General features: G+C 38.2%; 1 protein-coding gene across 5 annotated transcripts in view; it reads left to right on the forward strand.

Moving 5' to 3' along the window:
* The window catches only part of col7a1l (collagen type VII alpha 1-like), a 92,083-nt gene that overhangs the window by 49,808 nt on the left and 23,336 nt on the right, over positions 1–18,939 (forward strand). The window contains exons 72-104 of one of the 5 annotated variants that reach the window (XM_080886005.1): positions 223–330; positions 2,552–2,596; positions 2,973–3,044; positions 3,436–3,492; positions 3,587–3,631; positions 3,725–3,811; positions 4,744–4,797; positions 4,920–4,955; positions 7,988–8,059; positions 8,144–8,197; positions 8,291–8,329; positions 8,418–8,948; positions 9,071–9,106; positions 9,821–9,847; positions 9,933–9,992; positions 11,648–11,773; positions 12,014–12,085; positions 12,260–12,295; positions 12,444–12,503; positions 12,651–12,695; positions 12,798–12,833; positions 13,906–13,941; positions 15,128–15,184; positions 15,390–15,461; positions 15,583–15,654; positions 15,736–15,771; positions 15,861–15,941; positions 16,041–16,094; positions 16,198–16,251; positions 16,361–16,423; positions 16,584–16,646; positions 16,805–16,921; positions 18,061–18,138. In XM_080886005.1, the coding sequence (XP_080742131.1) occupies positions 223–330; positions 2,552–2,596; positions 2,973–3,044; positions 3,436–3,492; positions 3,587–3,631; positions 3,725–3,811; positions 4,744–4,797; positions 4,920–4,955; positions 7,988–8,059; positions 8,144–8,197; positions 8,291–8,329; positions 8,418–8,948; positions 9,071–9,106; positions 9,821–9,847; positions 9,933–9,992; positions 11,648–11,773; positions 12,014–12,085; positions 12,260–12,295; positions 12,444–12,503; positions 12,651–12,695; positions 12,798–12,833; positions 13,906–13,941; positions 15,128–15,184; positions 15,390–15,461; positions 15,583–15,654; positions 15,736–15,771; positions 15,861–15,941; positions 16,041–16,094; positions 16,198–16,251; positions 16,361–16,423; positions 16,584–16,646; positions 16,805–16,921; positions 18,061–18,138 (2,481 nt within the window). The remainder of the gene's footprint in view (positions 1–222; positions 331–2,551; positions 2,597–2,972; positions 3,045–3,435; positions 3,493–3,586; positions 3,632–3,724; positions 3,812–4,743; positions 4,798–4,919; positions 4,956–7,987; positions 8,060–8,143; positions 8,198–8,290; positions 8,330–8,417; positions 8,949–9,070; positions 9,107–9,820; positions 9,848–9,932; positions 9,993–11,647; positions 11,774–12,013; positions 12,086–12,259; positions 12,296–12,443; positions 12,504–12,650; positions 12,696–12,797; positions 12,834–13,905; positions 13,942–15,127; positions 15,185–15,389; positions 15,462–15,582; positions 15,655–15,735; positions 15,772–15,860; positions 15,942–16,040; positions 16,095–16,197; positions 16,252–16,360; positions 16,424–16,583; positions 16,647–16,804; positions 16,922–18,060; positions 18,139–18,939) is intronic. The other 4 variants (XM_080886007.1, XM_080886008.1, XM_080886006.1 and 1 more) reach the window with 4 other exon arrangements.

Genomic DNA, 18,939 nt, shown 5'->3' on the forward strand with positions numbered 1-18,939 from the left:
CTTTATTTAAAGAAATAAAATGCAAATAAACTTCATAATAATTCCTAAAAAAGTCATAAAAGTAATTAATATATATCTAACATTCACATAATATTTCATAAAATGCTTTGTAAACTCTAATGATGTACATGTCATACGTTAAAAATCTAAACAATCCTACATTACAAAATATTGGTGTTATTTATATTCGGATTGCATTTAAAGTTAAAATTTGTCTGTTAGATGTTTTCAGGGTTACCTCAATCTGTAATGGAGACTGTTCTCCTCACTCAGGAGGACTCACTGAAGAAGAATTCAGGACAAAAGAAGAAGAACAGGGAACGTGGGAAAGTAAAGCTACCATAACTGTCATATTGAGGGTTGGGTTTTAGATAGAGGATGGAAAATGGGATACTTCTCCATCAGTTTACAATGAATGCATATTGCCAAAGGACCATACAGGTGTTTGATGTTTTAGCTTATCTCTTCTACTTAGCATACACATCAGCTTTTACTAAATGGATGCTTCTGTTTTGATGTTTATGCTAATTTTAAGTGATTTGGACTCTCAGTTGTGATATTACTGCACAGTAATGTAGATTTGGGAAAGTGCACTTGTAGCACCAGTGAAACAGGGAATCTAAATATGGAAAATTCTTTAACGTTTACATTTTATTGAGAATGATGTGAGTTTTATTCTTTAATTTTAAGGGCTGCTCTAAGTTATGGTAACAAAGTTAAAGGCATGAAAGAAGTTAATATGAGTCACGTCTAGGGTGCCACAAAAATACCTGAAAGCTGATATTTGTGTCTCTGTTATCAACTGATAATGTGTTCTTTAAATATGCATTGATTATAGTTTGAAGAATCCCTTAAAATATATTTGTCACTAGTGGTTAGTATACACTGCCCAGCCAAAATAAAGTTGCAAAGTCTAATATTTTGTTGGATCCACGTTTATCTTTGATGACAGCATTGCCAAGATATTGTTTCGATAAGCTTATGCAGCGTTATGTGTTGTCGTTCAGCGTTGCATTAATTTTTCTCTAAGATCTTGGATTCAGTCTTCCCCAGCACATCCCAGAAATTCTCAGTGGGGTTAAGTTCTTGACTCTGTGGTGGTCAGTTCATGTGTAAAATAATGTCTCATGTGCCCTGAGCCGCTCTTTAACAATCTGAGCCCGATGATTCCTGACACTGATATCTTAGAGCAGCGGTTCCCAATCGTTTTTGTACCATCGACCAGTTTAACGCTGGACAATTTTTCAGTCACTGTATATTATACCAAGCGAATGTGGAGGGTGTGAATCTCGCGATGAACCTCTTAATTTAAGTATGATTCTTAATCTCTTTCTTTCTTTTGTTTGGCATTCTGAGATCCCTCTGGTGACTCATCTTTGGCTCTTTCTTCCTGTTCAAAGAAGTTCTCCAGTGACATTTGTTTTTGGGTCACTGGGTTTTCAGACTTTGTGATGCATGGAAAAAGAGTTAAGTGCAAGAGTAAGGTTTGGGTGAAAGTGTCATTTTTTGGAAAAATAAAATACCCGAAACTCTATCTATCCATCCATCCATTCATTCTCTGCCGCTTATAACTTTCAGGGTCACGAAGGGGGGGAGGAAGCCAGAGTACTGGAGAGAACAAATTTATTCTTTCTTTGGAGCCCAGTGCAAAATAGTCCTCGGCCTGGTGATCTGGACCTCAGTTTTGGAATATCCCTGGGATAAGTTCATTCTTTCGGCACATAATGGTGGTCAACCATGATCTGACCAAGTGAAGCAACCCAAGGTCAAAAGGAAATGTTCTTACTTTGACTATGATTTGATTTCACCAATCGATCTCCAATTCTCTCACTGATCGCATTACGTCCTCGAAGATGATGGCACACCACTATCCTTTTAATAATGTGTTAGTTAAGTTATTTTTAAAAGTTTCACCTGTCTCCTTAGTTGTTTTCTTTCTCGACGCAGGTCTTTTCCCCGACTGTGGGAAATCATCACGTCTTCTGCTTTGACAAGCTACTCACTGCATCAGTTAGGGTTAAATAAACTCTTGCCATTCATCATATGAGCCTTAGTTTAATCCATGTTTTGCGGGGGATGCAGTGTATATGTGTCTATATATATTTAAATCACATGCGTAGTGTATCATATTTTAAAATGCCAGATCTAGCAAATATGATTCAAATTAAAACTCATATTTGCAAATTACTATTTCATTAAATTTTATAAAAATTGTCACAAGGTTAAAAAAAACACAAATTTTGAGTTTTCTAGTAATTATCTCATGGTTCAGTCTTTAAAGGGATATACACATAAATCGGATGGGCTGAAATATGTAAAACATCAGGTATGGTCCTATAAATACCATAAACAGCTCTAAACTGTTTGGTAAAACTAGATTTCATGTTTTTTAATCATCCTAATTTAACGGGATTTTTATTCATTTTTGATAAACATTAATTACTCATTTCTCTAAACTTATCAGCTGCAGTTTAGAACTTGATCATCAACAACTTCTGAAATATGGGAAACCTTCATCTTTTCTCTCTCTGATTGTGAACTTCTCAACCAGGGCAAAGGAAATAAAGGACGACATAGGAGGCAGAGACAACGCTTGGTAAATGTCCTTGAACAACAGATCAGAATAAACCCAGAAACGTTACTTCACTTCAGCCCCAACTAAATTAAAATGTCTAACCTTGCAAAATACAAACATAACTTTATAAAAAAAAGATTTAATGAAACATAATCCTAAATTAAAAGATTGTGAATATAAACACACTGAATGAACCACGTTTTGCACCCACAATATGCCTCATTTAACTAAAAGCATGCATTGATCCTGATGTCCATCTGCTTCTCACTGTAATATTAACAGATTACATTTGCTTGCTCGTTGATGTGTTCCAGTTATTCCAGTTATTCACACGTGATAAATAATGCTGTGCCACAATTCCTTCCTGTTATAATTGCTATTTCCTTTTTATCCTAAGACAAGTGAAGAGGCCAGGCAAGACGAAGAAGACGAGTTTTATAACGGCGAGGATTACAGTTATGAATACGAGGTAGGCAGCTGCAATAATAAATCAGTAATTGATGCACCATTGGAAGCTTAATTTTAATGTGATGCTGATGATGTGGGGTTGTTCCTCATTTAGAGAATTGTGAGCGCCTTCTTGTTAACAGCCCTGCCAAACTCATCATCCAGTCACCTGCATTTTTTTTTTGTTTTTTCTTTTTTTCTTCGTAGCAGTATCTCTGGAGACTGAATTATATCTGCGCCCACACAAATGCTGCAGAGATCTGATTAATGACACACCCACTACCTAATCTTAATTATTACGAATAAATTAGTTTGTCATTACAGCCCACTTCATCCGCTCTCCACATCATCTACCGTGGGCTTGAGTGTTTAAAAGTTATGACGAGATTTTTTATTATTTTTTTTCAAAATAGGAAGAACTCACCACAATTGACCCCTTAATCCCTCGGGACTTCGGGGAAAACAGACAGGTAAATATTCTCTCATCTGTTTCAGCTGGACTGGGTACAAATGTTATGATTCATTTTTAATGTGACATGTGTTCAATTTCTTTAACATGCGCAGCTTGAAGTCCAAACAGATGAATTTCCCCATCCAGTGGATGATAAGGTGATCATTTGTAGCCCAATAGCTAACTAAAAGTAATAAACATTTCTGTTTTACCTGAACAATAATACATTTGTGTTGCTTTTGATTTGTAAGGAACAATTGCCCACACCCAGTCCTGCCCAGGTCGAGACCTTAAGTCAACCTATAACAGTCTTCTCAGACAGAGAAACGGATGCACAGGTGAAACAAATGTTGTGCTATCTTTGGTATTTATCTTTTGATCATTTTTATTCATTCAAGCACAAAACAAGTCAGGGACCTCTGCCAGGTTCCACTAAGAGTGAAACTACAGAGGGAAGTGTTTTAATTGTATGGACACGCAGTTCTTTATTATAAAGCAGAAAGAGAAGAAATCACCCACTGAGTGCCAACATAAAGTCAGTGCACAGCTACCTGCTGTGCTTCACCTTGCACATTCTTCACCATTTCTCCAGCTTTGCACCTACTATATGGGAGAAAGAAGGATCAGCAGACTAGGTGTTTTTCTCCACCTAGTTGGTGTCGCTACCCTCAACCATCCTGCCCCACCTCTCCCTCCTACAACTGATCCAACATACCAAACCCTCCCACCACACTGTCATTATCCACATATGTCGTATGATAATGAAAAAAGCCTAAAGTCCAGATAACTGGTGCTCACATGACATAAGAATGCCCTGGACAAACAATAAACCCAGGTAGTTCAGTCAGTATAGGCAAAAGAGCCTGAGCCGCATGTTGCATGGACATTTTAGGGATGACTGAGGCTCTTCTGGTAAAAGGGTTTGTGTTCAGCTCCTCTGCAGTTTGCATATTAAAGTGTTGTTATATTCTGAGTGTACTCTGGATGTGTGATAGTGTGAAAAAAGTCCCAATTTTTAGCATTGAGTTTAACAGTAGCTATCCAATCTTCTTTCAATAAACAGAAACTGACATCACAGAGCAACTTTCAGTACTTTTACCTATAATAAAACAAAACATTGAAACCTGCTAGCTTCATATTTTAATGGCAGATAAGTGCAAACTTTCAGAGTAATGACAAAAAAACTCACTTTTTAAAAAAACGTTGTAAAATTTACCAATATGCTGGGGGGTTTGCATTCAGACTTGTGTACTTATTTGTCCCCTCCTAGGTTATCTTGCCAACCACAGAGTCACCCTCTCGACCCTCTGATGATATAGAGAAGGTATTCCTGGGCAGCTCGGTTCTCATGAAAAATATAGGGCATTGTTTACTTTTTCTTTCTTTGTATTTTGCTTGACTTTCCAAGTGACATTTTAACTTTAAAATTCTGATGTGTCTTTTCAGTCTACACCTCCTTCGGCAACAGAAGAACCAGATCAGGTGGAGTTTTCATTTTAAGTTCTACAGGCTTCCGTCTTAAAGATCTTTGCATGCCTTGGACTGAAAAACTTTATTTGCACTTATGCACAAGGGTCCTGAAATTGATCTGCAAGTGCTTGAATAAAACAGCGAATGGGCTTAACTGCAGTTGTCAATAAATAAACCATAAGCAGCACTTTCATCATTTTCAAGACCCCTTTCTTTCTTCTGCTTTTGATGAAAATTTCACCAGTGCAAAATAATGCAAGTGTTTGTTTAAGGCTGATGTGAATACATGACCAAACATGACCAAAGCATGAGCGGCATACTTTTAGCATGATTTCTCTAAAGCTTGTCTGAATGCAAATGAGCAGAAAATATAGTCCAGCTGTTCATGAATGATTTACTGAGAAAAAAAATCCAGAGAGTTACTTTTAATACTTTCTCTCTCTCGTTTTTTTAAACAGGAAATCTCTTAATTCCCGAGAGACTGAGACTATAGAGTCTTAATCATTCATAAGAAAGCACTACACGGAGAGTGCGAATAAACTGTGAACCGTTTTCTCTGGTGATGAACCCTGAACAACGTCGTTTCATGAAGGGGGACTTCTTTCCGCACAGAGACAATGTCACTCACCAAAAAATACCGTATACCATACCAGAGTGTTTTTCTCTTGTTGTGGCTCATAGAAAATTAGGCACCTGAAAACTGTCCTCGTATGTAGGTTGTGTTTTTTTAAGCTTGGTCAGTGTAAAAACCAGTGTAGCTTTACTTACCTGCCAGAAACTCCTAATTTATTTATGACAAGTATTTTTCAGTAAATAAAATAGAAGTAAGCTTTCTTCAACATGACAACAATTTGCATACATACTTCAGGAAATACAGACATTTTATTTATTAAAACATGGAAATACTAAGGGTTTCTTACTTTACCATACCCTGTGAATACCATAGATAATATTTAGAATCTAGTTTTACTATAAACACATATGTAGCCAGATCAAACACTTGTTACGCTGGTGAAATTTATCTTTATAATTATATTGTCTGTGTTTAACCTCTCTGTGCATGTGTGCTTAAGTAAAAGTGACTTTCTAAACAACTCTGTGTCTTCCTCCTTTTTTCTCATCGTACAGTACTCCACAAAAGTCTTGAGCCACCCCTGATTTCTTTATATTTTGCTTCCAAGGAGCCAGACTTTCTTCTCATATTTAAAAGTCCTCTTGAGCAATAGTTCTCATCGCTTTCTGAAGTTTCTTGTGAAGGTTTTCTTTGGACATTGACTGCTTTTTCACTCATTTTTAGTGTAGTCTTGTACCTTAATATGCATTTTTGTTTGTTAAGCTACTTCACGCTGAACTGTTAATTATCCAAGCATAAAATAGCACCGAACTCAAGAGGTGAGCCAGCGTTGTATCTTGAATTTGACAAAATTTGAATATACATAAAATGATAATTCCCGAAGATGTTTTAGTTAAAAACCTGCATATCTTTGCAGTGCAGGGTGTTCTGAAAGAATCTGAGAAACCAGACAAGAAACACACACACACACACACACACACACACACACACACACACACACACACACACACACACACACACACACACACACACAAACTATGCAGTAGATGTCTGTATCTGAAAGTCGTGTCCTTAAGAATCAGGAAAAATCCAGCAAAGACACCTGGTCGTTCAGTTGATCCATCTGTTGAACTTAGAACTTTTTATTGTCATTGTACAGTTGCTTGCACAATGAAATTATGTAACAAGACCACAAGGTGTCAAAGTAAAAGACAATATACAGATATATAAGACAAACTACAGGAACACTATCCATCCATCTGCTTATCCTTTTTTCAGGGTCGCGGGAGCCTATCCCAGCTGTCTTAGGGCACCCTGGACAGGTCGCCACACTGTCACAGAGCTAACGTATAGAAACAGACAACCATTTGCCCTCACATTCACACCAATGGGAATTTAGAGTTTTCAATTAACCTAATCCCACGTCTTTGGACTGTGGGAGGAAGCCAGAGGATCGGGGGAGAACTTGCAAACTCTACATAGAAAGACTGCAGACCGATGGAGAAATTGAATTCAGGACCTTCTTGCTGTGAGGCCACGGTGCTAACCACTGTGCTGCCCTACTATGTACACTAGAGTGCAATAAATAATAAGTAAGGGTGGAAGGGCTATGGAAATTGCAGATCTGCCAAAATATTGCACAAGGGGAAAAAAAGACACATTAACATAATAAATACAGAAAAGCAGCAACAGAATGCTAGTATGATTAAAGAATTGGTTCCGTGGAAGTAAATAAGTAGTTCAGAATAACAAAGAAAGCAGTGAGTATATCTGAAGGGGGCACCCAGATTTGAACTGGGGACCTCTTGATCTGCAGTCAAATGCTCTACCACTGAGCTATACCCCCACCGATACCTGAAGCCTCATCAGAAAGAAGCCATTCTTAAGGGAGGATGGCAAAGAACTGGACTGAAAACCAGTGACAACAGGTCTGATTAAGAGATGAAACAAACTTTAGAATTTTTGGTAAGTAATCATCATTATCTGTGGAGGAGGTCAGGAAAGCAGTACAACAGTGAATATCTACAGCCATCTGTAAAACATGGTGGAGGCTCTGTCATGGTTTAGGGTTGCATTTCAGCCACTGGTGACCTTGTCCGATTTTGATCCACTATGCAATAACATCAGAAGGAAAGTTTCTGATTGGCAAACAGTCATGATTGTCCTTCCCAGAGCCCAGACCTGTTGAAGACAGTAAATATTCAAAGAAGAGCTTTGAATGCTCTTCCAGAAGCCTGGACAATTTCTGGCTGTGTTAAAAAATAAAGATGATAATAGCAAATGGACTTTCACCCTTTTAAGAATTGTACAAACTGAAAACACAATGTCAGATGCTGTGTTTTTGTGTATGCCTGCACATGTTTGTTTCCCATTTTCCTCAAACAATATAAAGAAATTAGAGGTGGCTCAGCACTTACAAAGTATATAAACATCAATCATCATAAATGATTTGCTAAATTTGCTTATGAAGGCTCTGTGGGAGATGGAAGTGCCTCAACCTGAAATCAGGGTGAAAAGAGGAACATTTTGGCCTGACTCCATGGTAGGCATCACCTGTTTTTGTAGAAGACTAATGAATGATTTTTTTTTTTTTTTTAAATCATGAAGTAAAATCTGTATGTTTCAGGCGTTCATGCCAGGTGCCCCAGGAGGACGAAATCGGTTTAAGAAGGCACAGCAAGTACTAATTTTCATCTGATAGTTCCATGTTTTAAAAAATTTAAATCAATTTGCATCTAAAAAAAGTGTTGCTTTGTACTCATTTAAATTACAGCACATCTCCTCTGGAGCTCAGGGTTACAAAATCTGGAGCGTAAGTCTGTTTTCAACAGTAGAGGTCAAGTGTTTATCCAAATCCAGATGGATAGATGACTTACAAATACGCTGATTTGTGTTTTTAGAAGGATGAAAAAGAAAATCCAGGCCTTCAGACACACAGCCGGAGTGAGAGACAAGAAGCACGAGAGAGATGGAGATACATCGATACAGAGACAGAGGTTCCCACAGAAACAATAGGTGGAGGAGAGGAAGAGACAAAAGCGGAAGTGGAAGATTGGGGAATGGAAAAAGAGAAAGAGTTAATGCCTGATTTAAAACCAGTCCCTGATCCAGTCTATGAGGAGGAGGAGAGAAGTGGAGACAATGACTGGGAGACAGAGGAAGGTGTAGATCAAGAGAAGGAAGAAGAGAAGGAGGACTTGGAGATGGAGAGAGAGAGGGATAGGCTGGAGATGGAGAGAGAAAGACAGGAACTGGAGAAAGAGAGGGAGGCCGAGCAGGAGAGGGAAAAAATGGAAAGCGAAAGAGAACTGGAGCGGCAGAGGGAGGAATGGGAGAGGATGAGGGAGGAGATAGAGAGGAGGAGAGAGGGAAATTACGATGAAGAAGCTGGACTGCCGTACCCATATCCCCCGGGGTATTATTTACTGAAGGTAAGGGCAAAAGAGTAAAATGTAAACATGTTACACTTTTCTTGAAATGTTCGATGACTGTTTTACAAATGAGCTGTTTATAGACATGATGATGATCACTGACTGTCTTTTTTGTGCAACAGGGACAGCCAGGTGAAAATGGAAAACCAGGACAAAAGGTGACAAGATTTTGAATGTTATGATAAAACTTTATTGAAAAGATTAAAAAGGGGATAAAGCCATCAAAATTTGCAACAGGTGGCTCAAGCCTTGCAAGAAAAAAATAGTATTATTTAGCTGTTAAGAGTCATTGATCCATCACGTTTGCCGCAGTTGCTAGCTAGTTTATGCCTCTAAAATTTGTTAGCTGTGTGTGACTGATATTCTTCCATCCTAGTGATAAATATTGCCCAACATCAACCTTGAACCAACCCTTTGAAATAAAAGATATCTATGCTGAAATGACCGAGTCGCTGATACTTTCCCACTGATTTCAAGCATTATTTTTATTATCATCTTAAGATCACAAAGCAAGAATGACACATGTCCCCACATGAAATGTTCCACCAGTTCATAAAAATATCATGGATGCTCCCCCTCCTCCCAACACTGCATCTGTAAATGACATCAGAGCTCAGGGAGAGCTTCCCTCCCGTCTCGCCTGTCACTGAATCTGGTTGAGTCCAGGGCTTTGATGTCCCTCCTGCTCTATTTCTGTATGACTTTGAGACAGTAGATTAAAGCAGACATTAATAATTCCCCTTGTTAAACATGCTGACAAATCCTGTTTTTTTTTTTATTTCAAATTCCTCCGAGTTAGTTTATTTTGGCACATGAAAAGGATGTGTCACGGTGCACTCCGTTATTGTAACTCATTTCTATGCACTCTTCAGGGCGAAATTGGTGAAAAGGGACAGAAGGTAAATATATAAAGATTTAACTTTGCTTTTTAAATTTTAATGATGGTGACTGCGCAGATGTGTTCATCTGTTTTGTTATTTTTAGGGGGAGCCGGGCATCGGTCACAGAGGGCCAGAGGGTCAGGCTGGTCCTCCTGGACAGAAGGTAAAATTTCTATTTCTCTGCTCATCCCTTATGGGGACTTTAAAGACTGATTTTAATGTTATTAGACTGACTGTCAGAACTGTTTCAAGTGTGCTAACGTAATAAATAACATAAGTGTTTAATCAACTAGCCTGATAGCTGTCATCCAGATATGGGGGGGGGGGGGGTTACTGATGGTTACTGGTCTGTACACCAGTTGAACTAAAAATCTTAATACATTTATTTGACCACCTGTCATAAAAACATAAAAATACTAATCTTTTAGAAATTTATTTAAAAAATGTTATTACATTATTAGATTATTATATCGTTATTTATTTTTTAAACATAACTTAAAAAACTAATATTTTATATGGCCTCCATTAGTCTTGATAACAGCTTGCATTCTTGATGCCATTGTTTTTATGTACTTGTCCCTTTTTTCGTTGAGTTCCAAATAGTTTCCAGGTGTTAATACGGACTTTGAATGTCTTTGTCTTTGAATCCGCTAGATTATGTCTCGTCTTATGTGTCTAAGAGACCACATCTAGCATCATGAAGTACTTTAATGTGGACTCATTCCCTTTCAGTGAGCATTTTACCAGTTTAAACTGAAGTAAAGAATTTCAAAATGAATTGTTTTAATGAATGAAATGAAATGTTTTAATATCCAAATTTGAGCCGGCATGCTGGACATTCAAGCACTAAATGATTTTTCTGTTTAGAAATGGTAAATGGCCTGCATTTGTATAGCGCTTTACTCAGTCCTTAAGGACCCCAAAGCGCTTCACACTACATTCAGTCATTCACCCATTCACACACACATTCACACACTGGTGATGGCAAGCTACACTGTAACTACAGCTGCCCTGGGGCGCACTGACAGAGGCGAGGCTGCCAGACACTGGCGCCACCGGGCCCTCTGACCACCACCAGTAGGCAAACATGGGGTCAGTATCTTGCCCAAGGATATTTGGCATGCAGCCAGGAGGCAGCCTGGGATCGAACCACCGACCTTCTGATTAGTGCAACTAATGAACTGCAATTTGTCATCTTAATCAGAAAAATAATGATGTTCTTTACTATTTTTCATGTTTTTTTGTAAAACAGTACATTTGAAAATTGGACAACAACAATAATTATATTTTAGCATTCAAAATATCATTTTGATTAAAGAGTTTGTGAATAATGGTGGATTAAGCATTACAAAAACATAACAAGTGGATTTAGTAATTGCCAATAGTTTTAATTTAGGTTAGCATAGACCTTATAATGGTGGGCTGTGAAATACATTTAAGAGCTCTCTCTCTCTCTCTCTCTCTATATATATATATATATACACACACACATACATATACACACACACACATGTCCTAGTAAATTAATTAGCCCCCACAGACTTCCATAGCATTCACTTTGAATGACTTCAATTCACATCACACTTTTAATTTGGAGCATTTAATTGACTCAGTGACTCATTCAAAATTATGTTTGAGCTTTTAATTTGATAAAGGCAAGAAGGACCTTACTTCAAAGCAATTATTCAAAAGTAATAGAAAAGCTGAATAACAACATTACAAGAGACAAGTGACCTCTGATGATGTGCTCATCTTCAAACACTGAATTTTTTCTCTTTTTTTCCTGTATCCTTATTTTCTGCCATGGTGTTGCCTCAGGGTGAGCCCGGCGAGCCAGGTCCTCCAGGTGCTCAGGGCATTCAGGGAATCCCTGGCAATCCAAGCATCCAGGGCCCCACAGGTCTTAGGGGTCTTCCAGGGGACCCAGGAGAGGCAGGTAGAGAGGTATGTCACCATACATTATCTTACAATGACCCTTAAACTCTTTTGAATGCCAATACAATATAATAAATGAAATGATCTAACAAATGAAATAATCTTCGAGAGAAGATTCATTCTCACAAAGATTCGAGAGAATCTTCGTGAGAATGAATTAATAAGAAGAGGTATAGACAGAGAAGGTTATAAGTATTACCTCACTGCTTAAATAATAATGATGAGGTATGATGTTTGTGTTGATATTAGGGCAGCCGAGGTAAAAGAGGGAAGAATGGCTCCCCAGGATCTCCTGGACCTCGAGGACCGCCAGGACCTCATGTATAGAAAACTTAACATATCATTTCTGTCTTTTAGGTTGTTTATTTCTATGCCAACCTTCTACGCTAAAAATCACTGCTTGTTACAATTTTGTTTTTCATTTTATACTTTTGTTTCTCTCTGTTTTATTGCTGGCTGAAAATGAGTCCAATTTCTTTTCGTACCACCTGATAGGGTATTCCTGGCATACCTGGAGAAAAAGGAGAAAAGGTAAGTACTAATATTATGCACAGTTGTGTAAACCAAACTTAAAGGATGGTGTTATTGTTATTTTAACATAAATCTATTTGCCTCATACTACAATTAAGCAGTTTTTGCCACTTCAGAAATGATCATTTTCCCTTCTTCATTTTACCAGGGTGACAGTATACCAGGTCAACCTGGTGAGAGAGGCGTAGTTGGCCTCCCAGGTAAAAGGGTAAGTTCCTTTTTACATATTTGACATTTGGTGACTATGTTGTTGGTGATGTTTAGACCAGACAGGAACTGTAGTTTTTAATCTTTTTATAATAACAAAAAATCAGCGTTGCCATGTTTGCTTATGCAGGAAAATGTTTCTTTTCAGGGTGACAAGGGCTCTCCAGGTGTTAAAGGAGCTCCTGGGCCCATAGTAAGCAACTTTTCAAAACCACACAATTGAGCATGAAGTTTTATATAAAACCCTTAGTGACATAGAAAAATACACTATCTTTCACCCTTCTTATAAAAACAGGGTCTTAAAGGACTGAGTGGGAGCAAAGGTGAAAAGGTGAGCTGTTGCCATGACTGATGAATCAGTGACGTTTCTTGTTTTCATCTTTTTTAAATCAATTTTCTGAATTTTTTTTTATTAGACGTCTTAGATTACAGCTAATGAGACTTTAATATAGAAAATTACATATATTTTATATTTAAAGGACTATACCACCAAGTGCAAACTGAAAACTCTGTGTTGCACTTCATGCAAACGGCACTCAGGCTATGCTGCGTCCAGCTTACCAGGCTCTGAAATACAGTGAACTGAAATTGCTGTCGTGTTGCTTGAAGCGCCTCAAAACTATGTGACACAGTAGAGTCAAAAAATATTATTTAAGTTGATGTGCATCTTTGTTTCTTATCGGCACTAACACTGTTAACAATGTATAATTACAGCAAGAGACACACAGTGTGCATATTAGGACAATGTTTCCATTCATGCATCCATCACTGTTGACTGCAGGGAGGATAGATGGACTCAGTTTATCTGCGACATAAGCATGTTGTAATAGAACAAGATAGCGAGCATATATATTTGCATAAGTACTAGCTGCTTTTATCTGTGCAACCAAAGCAGTGAAATGAGTGACTGGATGTTTTTCTATTTACCCTGAGGATTTCTGTTAAACGAGTGCATGAAGCATGAAGCTGCTATAATTCTCAGGTGCCCGAACATCAATAAGCAGCTGCTTGCGATTTATTTTTACTTGCACATGACTCACTGACATTAAGATGTGAATATTCTGCTCTATTACAGGCACATTTATGTTGCAATTGTAATTTCCCGTTTGTTTTTAAGTATCAGTGGGTACAGGCTGTGTTAAAAGTGGTGTCACTTGTTGGTCAGCCTGCATTCATATTTGTTTGTCTTCTCAGACAGTGTCGTAACTAAAGTTTTGCTGGATGATTTTATTATCTATGATGGTCATGTCAAAAACCAATAAAATCTCATCATGTTGTGCAGAACTAGCGTTCAACATATTTTATACTAGAACTACTACAATGTGCGTGCATTTTTCTTGTATTGAAATTGAAATCATCTTTTTTGAAAGTGGATTTAAAAATCAAGTTTTGTTTTCTTTTAGGGAGATCGTGGATCACCTGGAGTCAAAGGAGAAAGGGTATAATGAGTTTGTCTTGCTCTGTGGTTAAACACATTGAAAAAATGTGTGTCAAACAAGACATATGTAAGATTTACAGCTTTATACAAAGGTTAAAGTTCCAGTAATACTCATAATATAGATTTTTTCTTGTGCCTTTAAATCATAAATCATTTGTTTGCGGAATGCAAACAAATAATCAAAGAATAAAGTTGTTCTTTAAATTACAGCTGTTGTTGGAACTTAATCCTTATTCCTTGTGAGAGTAACCTCTTCTGACTTTACAGCTTTGTATTTACTGTATCTGTGGATATACTGTCATATTAAAATTAAAGTACACCCTCTTTCAGTTCAAAGGTTTTATGTATACATAGATAGGCTTTATGTGTGTGGCTCCATACTGTAGTCGTTTACACATTTGTTAAACAATGCAAAAGATCCTCAGTACAGGACCAGGAGGAAACACAAATCCCATGGGGGCTGCATCGGGATGCCCATTGGGTGTAAAAATGTGCCAAATCATAATACACAGAGCCATCTCCTGCAGCATTCCCTGTGAATAAAAGAGCAGACAAAGAAACTTAGAAACTTAAAAATAATTAGTTCCTCAGCAGCTCTTAATATTATGTAAATACAATTTCAGATGAACAGCAACACTTGAAATGTTACACTGTACCATTATTTATTTAACATATATTAACACATACTAAGCCAGACTGCAAAAGTAGTATGGGAAAAACCAACTATATTTGTTGAAGAACAGCTCTATTAATGTGCTGGCACAGCATTTGAGTCATGGTGAGGTCTGGACTTTTACTGAGCCATTGCAACACCTTGATTCTTTTCTTTTTCAGCACTTCTGTTGTAGATTTGCTGCTGTGCTTGGGATCATTGGCCTGGTGTATGACCCAGTTTTGGCCAACTGGGTAGCTGTTGGACAGATGGCCTCACAGTTGAATCTAGCCTATTTCTAGTCTATCTCTATTTGGTATACAACAGAGTTCATGGTTGACTCAATGACTGCAAGATACCTAGGTCCTGTAACTGTAAAACAATCCCAAATCCTTACCCCACCACCACCGTGCTTGACATGAATATGATGTTTTTGTGCTGAAGGCTGAAACTAAAAGAGGGTGTTCTTTATTTTTGAATGAGCTGTATTTACATTAGTTTCATACTGAGTGTACAACTGAATTCCTTTCTGCAGGGCAGTGTGCTTCAAATCCAAGGACCTCGTGGCTATAAGGGTTCCAAAGGACAGCCAGTGAGATCCCACTGACTTTTTTTCTATTACTCATTCCACTAAAATGAGTTTCAGTACAAAACATATTGAAACAACTCAAGCCATCTAACACATACACAATAAAAAGAGCTGAAAATATAAACTGTAAGCTTAAAAAAATGTGTGAAATTACACAAAAAAGCTTAATAAATTAGCATTGAAGAAGTGTGCGGGCATTTTGTTTCAGGGTGAGCGAGGTTCACCTGGTTTTGACGGGGATAAAGGAGAAAAAGGCGAGGACGGTCCTCCTGGGGTCAAGGTAATGAATTCAGATACAACGTTGTTTAGAGTTTGGAAAAGTTTGCAGGTTACAGAGTGTAGTACCAATCATGTCTTGCTTAAAAACATCTAAAATCTAACTAATTAAATGTTTTTAAAAGGGTGTAAAAGGTAATGCGGGTATAAAAGGTGCAATGGGAAGATTTGGAGCACGGGGCCCGGTAGGACAAAAAGTAAGTAAGTTAGGCATCAACATTAGTTCAAACATTCATTTCTGGCAGCTCTGTGTGTGAAATTGTCACGATTGTCTGCAGGGAGATCCAGGAGATCCTGGAGTCAATGGAGTGATGGTACTGACGTCTACGACATTTAAAGCCAATATTCAGTATTAATTTAAGATGTGATCAAGTGAGATAATAACAATTTAATTTGATTGAAGGGTCGCAATGGGGCTGATGGGCTGGATGGAGCCAAAGGGGATAAAGGAGACAATGGACTCCAAGGACAACAGGGTAATCAGGTACTCTAATGAGCAGTTTATAACTACTGACAGCACCTTTGATTTCTAAACATTCAAATACAGGTAATTTAGTTTGTCATTCTTTTATTTTTTCCATAGGGTGATCCAGGAGAACCTGGCTTACCAGGAGAAAAAGGGGAGAAAGGGGAGAAGGTGAAGAATTTCCATTTTCACATTGATTACTTTTTCCTAATTTGTCACCTGCTTGTGTATCTGTGTTTTAATGAATTAAGTGATGTGTTTCATGCTTTTACAGGGTTTCAGAGGTTTTCCTGGGCGCACTGGGAGCCTTGGCCTGAATGGAGAAAAGGTTATCCCTTAATTTGATTCTTATTAGATTAGTGAGCTGTGTTAGGTTATGTAGCGGTGCTATGTGAAAAACTTTCTATGCATACTCCATATATGTCCCTGCAAAACAGGGAGATATGGGGCTACCTGGCACCCCGGGCATACCTGGACTGAATGGGGTCACGGGACGCAAGGTAAGCGTTTAAGTGTGCCTTTATTTCCCCTACTAATTTCCCAAGCACGCACGCGCGCACACACACACACACACACACACACACACACACACACACACACACACACACACACACACACACACACAAATCAGTTACTGTTTCTCATTTTGTGAAATGTTAGGGGGACAAGGGAGAAGGGGGGATCAATGGTGTTGATGGTGATCCTGGAGTAAAAGGGGAAAAGGTTTGTCAATTCAAAGCCATATGACCTGTGATTTTTTTATCCTAGAGTTTATTTTCATATCTTATTAAAAGATTGTGAAATCTGTTTATATTTATATAATGATGTAACTTTACAGTGGTTTAGTCACTGTGATCAAAATTTTCTTTTAATGAATTCAGGGTGCAGCAGGTTTCCCAGGTTTCCCAGGTTTCAAGGGGTCAGCAGGAAGTCCAGGAAGGGACGGTGATATGGGACCACCGGGACCGCCAGGGCCTCAAGGAGACAAAGGGCCTAAGGTACACTATACCCAACTCTTTAGGTACTTGTACTTGCTGATGAAACACAGGCTCATTATCAATAACACAGTCTAATTATCTCCAAGATACCTGCTGTTCCCCTGATCACGACTTCATTATCTCATGATAACAAATTAAAAGCAGTCTAGCGCTGTCTTTACTTTTCCAAGCACCTATTCACAAGTTACGTGTGTCATCAGTACCGTCATACAGAATCGTCACTTTTGTCTTTTAGAAATGTGATATTCATGAGATGCCCTCTACAAGCTGTCATCACACAATATCGGGGCCAAAAGTTAGAACTTATCAACAGATATTAACTTTTTATTTCAAGACTGGCACGCATTAGTGGAGTAGTTGATCACTACTTTAATGGGGTATGTTTTTACTCAACACTGAACATGAAGGCTACAGTCTTTAACTAAATGATGCAGTCACAATATAGTCACGTAACAAAAACTTGTCTTGGCAGCACTAAAAATGGGGCTAAATTAGAGGCTCCAGACATAAAGGCACAAATACGCAATGAAGTATGCAGTTGAGGGAAACATATTTCTATAAGTATATGCCCTATCAGAGTCTTATAATGTATATGTTTTTTAATTTAGCAGGTTCACTAAATTGGTAGTCCATTTATAGAAAAGAACGGGCACCTGTGCTTCGTACATAGCTTATATCACTTACTCACAAATACATTTTTGAACTTTAAAGCCCAACAAGAGAAGACTAAATATGTGACAGAACACAATGAGCAGGAGCTGAATTGATTACAGTCATCACCGTGTCTTTGTAAGAGAGTGGCACCAGCAGTGGATACAGCAGAGACATGTCCTCAATTAAAACACACACACACACACACTGAGAGGTCTATTTCTGTCTGCAGCTTTCAAGTAATATCTTACTCAATTAGCTCCTTTCAGCTACAATTACTGGACTCTCAGTGTTGACAGAGAGTGGCTGGAAACCTCTAATGAGGATATTCCAAGGATGTGCCTAATTGGTCTGTCTTTCATATTGTTTAGAAGTGAGTGATGAGGTGTGCTGCTATGGACATATTTTCTTGTTGTTGATGATTTAGAGGTGTTGTATTTAAAAATATATATTTTCCCTGTGTGCACTTGCATTTTTTGGTCAAACAGGGGGACAGGGGTAAAAGAGGCAGATCAAAGAAGTGTCAGAGTGGAGCACCAGGGACACCAGGACACAGAGGAGAAAATGTGAGACACACAGCACTCGCATTTCTACACAGCTTTCTTCGAGCACACTTGTAATTCAGAAACATCCCTTCATCTATACTATTTCCTGTAACTTTCACAGAGCTAAAGTATATAATTTTGCTTTATATTCATAATAAACAACATAAATATTCATTTAAAAGTACCATCCACATCCACATTGCTGGTGGTACAGGGTCCGTGTGTTTCTCCTGCCAGAATCTGTGTTTAGTACTTTTGGCTAAACTTGGGAGGCAAAAATAAAACACAATGCTGAAGTACTAGTAAGGAAAACAGGTTGCTTAGAAGACGGGGACGAGGTCTGCGATGGTTGTTGTCCTCAAAGATATTTCGGTGCATAAAGATGGCAATTAAACAGCAATAAGACAGAGTCGGTCTGCTATCAGTTTGCAGTTGAATGCGTCAAGCATCTGTTTCTGATAATATGCCGATTAAGTGTGATAAATTGGGGAAAATGGCAAATCTGTTGCCATCTGTTGCAAATCTGTTGCTGTCTACATCCACAGAAATTCACATTAAACAGAAATTCACATTTACTTCTTCCATTCAGAGTCGAATAAAAACCTCAGATCTGAAACAGAAATTCCTCCACAAATAGTGACGTAGCTGTTGCAGTACGGTAATTTAACTGCAAAATTGTCACGGTCTGGCTGGCAGACCGTGGGGATGTGGGGAAAAGGAGGACCCAGGCGCGGTACTCTGTGTATAAACAGTGCGTTTATTTACAGTGATGGAAAGTAACAATAAACCCCAGTGTATTCCCCAGACTCCCGTGTCGTGTCT

This window comes from Rhamphochromis sp. 'chilingali' (assembly GCF_963969265.1).
Source record: "Rhamphochromis sp. 'chilingali' genome assembly, chromosome: 7".
Taxonomy (NCBI): Eukaryota; Metazoa; Chordata; class Actinopteri; order Cichliformes; family Cichlidae; genus Rhamphochromis; species Rhamphochromis sp. 'chilingali'.